The 5,265-nt window shown below is 39.7% G+C and overlaps 1 protein-coding gene across 1 annotated transcript in view; it reads right to left on the bottom strand.

The window, feature by feature from the left end:
• Nucleotides 1-2,739: 2,739 nt before the first annotated feature.
• The window catches only part of LOC112139525, a 9,074-nt gene continuing 6,548 nt past the window's right edge, over nt 2,740-5,265 (bottom strand). The window contains exons 2-6 of the mRNA XM_036210743.1: nt 3,587-3,904; nt 3,226-3,510; nt 3,034-3,159; nt 2,929-2,966; nt 2,740-2,859 (exon numbers count right to left, since the gene is read on the bottom strand). Coding sequence (XP_036066636.1) covers nt 2,740-2,859; nt 2,929-2,966; nt 3,034-3,159; nt 3,226-3,510; nt 3,587-3,904 — 887 coding nt within the window. The remainder of the gene's footprint in view (nt 2,860-2,928; nt 2,967-3,033; nt 3,160-3,225; nt 3,511-3,586; nt 3,905-5,265) is intronic.

Raw genomic sequence — 5,265 nt, 5'->3', positions numbered from 1 at the left:
CGATAGTATGGATACCAAGAAACTATCAATACTAGCTTGATGAGGTCAATAGTTTCGATACTTCTGTTGCAATTTTTCTTTAATATGTACCGTAAAGAGCTGGAATTTATTTAAGGAGTTCATGCAACCACAGCATTTATCTGTATACAGTGTTGCCAAATTGGCCCAAAACACAGCCCAATCTGAGGAGGAAACGCCCCAAAACTGGAAACTCTGGCTCTCCATGTAAACAGTGCACAAGCTCCTTCCCTCATCGGACTCTTGAGTCAAGTCATGAAAGAGCCACATATTTGCACTTAATGGCAAGATTCTTTGTTGTGTTTATTTTATTATTCATTACAGTGTTTCTTTCTTTACTTTCTTCACAAGTGACTTTGATATTTTGTTATATTTAAAATTAAACACTCACATATAATATGTGTGTGTTCAGTGTTATTACTCACATTTTTGTTAAAACTTTTTAAAATTTTACACTAGATAATAGTTTATGCCTGTAATACTAGTTTTATGCCACTATTAATAAAAGTGTTCTATATTTTAGGTTAGGTCAGTGCAGATTGCTATAATTAGGTTGTAAACATTTTATTTGCCAAAAGTCTCACTCCTGTCCTTTAATATACATTAAATTAACAAAAAAGTATTTTGGAAATTATTTAATAATACAACATTTAAAGAAAAAATCTGTATCGGTATTGATATTGATATCACTGATATCACCTGTAATTACTTGGTATTGGATCGTTACCCAAATTATCAGTTTCGCTCACCCCTACTGGGCAGAAATAAACAGGCCTGGAAAGCAGCATTTTTTTTTCTCTTTAAGACTTTTGTCTATGCCCTAATTCAACCCGTCTTTTATTTATTGGTGGGTAATAAATACCAATAAATAAAAGAAAGTATTTTGCTACCTGATGTTTTAGGGTAAACATATACACTCCGGGCAAGGAGAGGCATTGTGTAACCAGGCCTCTAGACCTCAAGAAAGATTTAAAGATGACTGTAAAGAAACTTGCAAAACTCATATGAAGTCAGGACAATTTTTTCTTGAAAGATAATTAAGTGGAAAATAATAGACCAAGTGGACCACTGAACACATTTCTGATGTTTTCTGTAACACTGCTGTTACTATGGGTTCTTATGGGTTAACTTGTGGATGTCATTGTGACGCAATCTAAAAGTTGTTTGTGAAAAAGCCTCATCCGGTTTTAATAATACCTGAAACAACCTCAGTTGTGAATTTTGAACAGCTAGAATCATCTATTCAACTGATAATGTTTGAATTTTATGTGTGTGAGCTCTGAGCCCATCTAGCTACTGTTATACCTGCAGAAGCTAACAATTGCATGTGACACAATTCTCTTATCACACTTGAGGTTTGTTTGCAAAGTGCAGCTGCGGTAATTCTTATGCGACTGCTGTTCGTATCCTCACTGACCAACAGCTACATTTCCTGTTTGTGCAGAGTGAGGCGGGGGTCGCTTCATGCTCCCCGGGCCTAAGAGGAGTCAAAGCTGAAATGGAAAATCAAAACTCAAGTGTGTGGTGTGATAATCGTGAATCGGGTCATGTAGCTGTGAAACAGGAAGCAGTGAGGACTCTGAGAAGCCTTTTGTTACGAGACAAGATCAGACTCCACAATAAAACATGTATTTAATTTATAACTACTGATCCAAATAAATACATGAAAGTACTATAAATAATTAAATACTCCAATCAAATTCACCTGATTTAGAAAAGAAAACTTATTTAGGTATAAAACTGAAAGAAAAATGTTGCAAAGATAAATGACACATCTCTACTCATCTGTATTTGAGCAAAACTTATGTGATGAAATCAGTGATCTTCACATAAGCAGGGGATTAGTTAAGTTACAAGTCATTACAAGCTTTCAGTTTCACTAGTTAGATTAACGCAGTACACAGACGAACCATCTAAAACCATACTGATGCTCTGACTTTGGCTGCTATGGGCTGGTCCTGTAAGTACCGCTGAAACAGATGAGGATGCTGATTAATTCCCCCCTTCATCTTTGGTTTTCAGTCAGCTACCTGGAAGTGCTATTTTTGTCTAACTGGTGTCTTTCTTCAGCGCTTCAAGTGTTTCAAAGAGCTGAGTTCAGAGTTTTCTCTTTCTACCACACAGTCACGTGAGCCAACATAGTAAAAAGAAGTGAAGAGAAAAGTGTTCAAACTCTAAAAAGTTCATTTGCAGCATTTTGTCTGAAGAAACTAAACCAAAACCACATCTGAGTGTGGGATCATTCACTCAACTGAAAGGAGAATACTGCCTCCTGCAGGCCAGTTGCTGCTCAAAAAAAAAAAAAAAATCTTTTGAAACTTCCCCCCAGCTTGGTGATTGGTGGAGAGAGTGCTTCAATCAGCTGTGCAGGAGGGGGCGGAGTCAGCAGCTCCTGCTCACTCTGATTCTGTCTGATTAAGCTAAAAACTTCTCAGTTTCTCTTTTCATCTGCAAGGTTACTGTCCTACTCGCTTACATCTCAGCCTTTTCCAAGTTCATTTTCTTTATCCGTGTGTGTGCTTGACCCTCTTTTTTTATATTTTTAGTTTAGTTGTAAAAAAAAAAGCTCCTTTGGAGTAAATACAAACAATTGACATTCTTGATGTTTTAAAGACCCTTAAACTACTTTAATAAAGTAAGCACAGTGAGGAAACTACATCAGAAGGGCGCTGCCACAGGTGGTGAAAATTATGAAAAAGAAAGAAATGAGTAAGCTAAGCCTCAGTGTGATCCTCTGACTGCAGAGTACACGCTCTCCTCGGTGCTCCTCTGTATGCGGCTCGTCTGTCGTCTCAGTTTGAAGTCCAGAGCGACGTACTGAACAGTGGGAGAGTCCTGATTCTGAGGGAAACCACAGAGCTGTGTTACTTCAACAAACATGTCAAGGAGGAGAAGAGGAAGGGAACTCACCTGGCTGTCAGCGGTGACCTCTGCCTGATGCTGTGACCCTTCAGAGGGATATTAAAGTCATTAAACTTTTGCAGAAACCTAAACTACAGAAGAAGTTAGCCTCACCTTCAGGATGTTTTCTTCTGCACTTTTGGCAGAAAACACAGATAAAGACGATGTTGAAAATGGCGGACACGGTCAGAGCTGCAGCCGCACAGAGCATCAGCACAGAGGGAGGGGCGCTCTGTTTCTCTGTGGAACAGAAACTGTAAGAAGAATGCAGGAAAAAGACTCATGAGCTGAACTTGTGCGGTTCACCTCCAGCATGCAGCCTCAGGATGTGTCCACATGCAGCCACGGCGCAGAGGGACGTCCCGCCATCAGACGCGCTCCTCTGTGGTGAAGTGAAGTCGCAGCTGTGATGTGCAGAGCCGCTCTCACTGCTGCTGCCTGACTGCATGTTCACGCTTCCCCAGCTGAAGCCTCCAGACTCCTGCAGGAACCAGTAAACTCTGCCTTCCTCTTCACTGGTTCCAGTTAGCAGCGTGCAGTTCAGAGTCGAGTCCCAGTCTGGCTCCTGGATCAACGACCTGCAACTGGAATCTGAGAACCAGACGTTCATCTGAAGAACATGAAGTAGAAACACCAGGAGCTCTGTGAGATCTCCAGCTGCTGCTACCTTTAACCATCAGAAAGGTTCCTCTGTCAAACTCTGTGACGGTGATGCTGGTGTGTCCACAGTAATACATGGCAGAGTCTGAGTTCTGGACATCAGAGATGCTCAGACTGTAGAGCTCTCCTCCTGTATGAACTGAAAAGCGTCTGTTGTCAAACGGCTTGTAGAAGCTGTTGGAGTTTGAACGTTTGTAGATGGAGGAGATGATCTGAGGCTGCTCCCCGACTCTCTGCTGGTACCAGCTTAGATGTTTGCTGCTGGAGGCGAAAGAACAAGGCAAAGTCACGCTGTCTCCGATGTAAACGGAGAGCAGGTCTCCATCTGAGAAGATCAGGACTTATTAGATTATTTTATTAAATTATCTGATCAAATTATCACATCAATCTATGTTAGATTTTAAAATGTAAGTGAAGTCATAAAAAACCGGAACACTTACAAACTCTGAGGCAAGAAAGGAAGAGAAGAAGAAAGCCAAGCATCATTTGATGTTTGTGGTTCATTCTGTACTAGAACTGTGACACAAAATGCGGTGAGACTAGATGCTACGCCCTAAGCAGAGGAGGAGGAGGTCTACATGTAGGTACTACATTAAAAAGACAGAATTAAGAAGATTTTGTAAGAAATCCCTCAAAATTTTGTGACTTAATGTAGTAAAGAAAAGAAAAAAATGCACCTTTCTTGGTCCCAAACAAACGTAGTTCTTTTTTGTGTGTTTAGTGCATTATCCTGTTCATTAGGCTCTGCTCCGTCACCACATGTTCTCAGGTCGAAGGTTTCAACAGGTTCTTCTGCATTTCAAAATGCACCCAAATGTGGCTTTAGGTGTCGTTTTGTTTCTCGGGTTTAACTGATGGTTGTTCCCTCGCTTTTGCGATTAAACACAAACACTCACAAGTCTTCCGTGAAAGCAAGGAGCCTTTATATTTCAAAATCGGAACTTTATAAATTAGTACTTTGATTGTTATGGGACAACTGTAATGCTACATACAGATTTGCAATGAGTAATTAAAAAAAAAAACAAAGTAATCAATGACCACAACTGAAGAAGGCCTACATGTTGTAATTTTTTAAGCTTTTTTATTTTCTTCTAAAACTTTTCCTAAATTATAAACAAAAACAAGTAGGACGAACTACATTTATGCACTCTTTAAATATTTTGTAATATACAACAAATGAGGAGGATTGTAGTAAAGAAATTATACTTTCACTTTTATCGATTCAGTTACTCTTGCTTCACTACTTTTTGTAGAGTTAAGTCACAAATTGCCCTGTTCTCAGACTACTCAGTTTGTGTTTTTTTTTCCTTGTGCTCCAGGGGCCCGTTCCAAGAAGCAGGTTCAACAAATTTAGAGTTCAAACCTGAACTTAGAGTCACTGGACTCTAAATTCTCAAACTCAGGGTTTTCGGTTTCAGAACAGCTGAAAATGTTTGATTCAATCAACTTGAAGTTGTTAGAACCAGAATCAGGTGTGAGCGTCGCGACCATAAAAAGCCCTGATCAATGGAGCAAAGACAGCACGATTCACCATGGCAACGGGAGCAAACACCTGAGTTTAGTACTTCCGGCGGCGGAAATTGATAAGTTCCTTCAAGCATATTCAATTCAATTCAATTTTATTTATATAGCCCAATATCACAAATTCAATTTGCCTCATTGGGCTTCATGCCTGTAGTTTTTACA

This window comes from Oryzias melastigma, unplaced genomic scaffold (assembly GCF_002922805.2).
Source record: "Oryzias melastigma strain HK-1 unplaced genomic scaffold, ASM292280v2 sc00231, whole genome shotgun sequence".
NCBI classification, from domain to species: Eukaryota; Metazoa; Chordata; class Actinopteri; order Beloniformes; family Adrianichthyidae; genus Oryzias; species Oryzias melastigma.
Note: the sequence above shows the minus strand (reverse complement) of the source record. Positions and strands in the feature narration are given on the sequence as shown.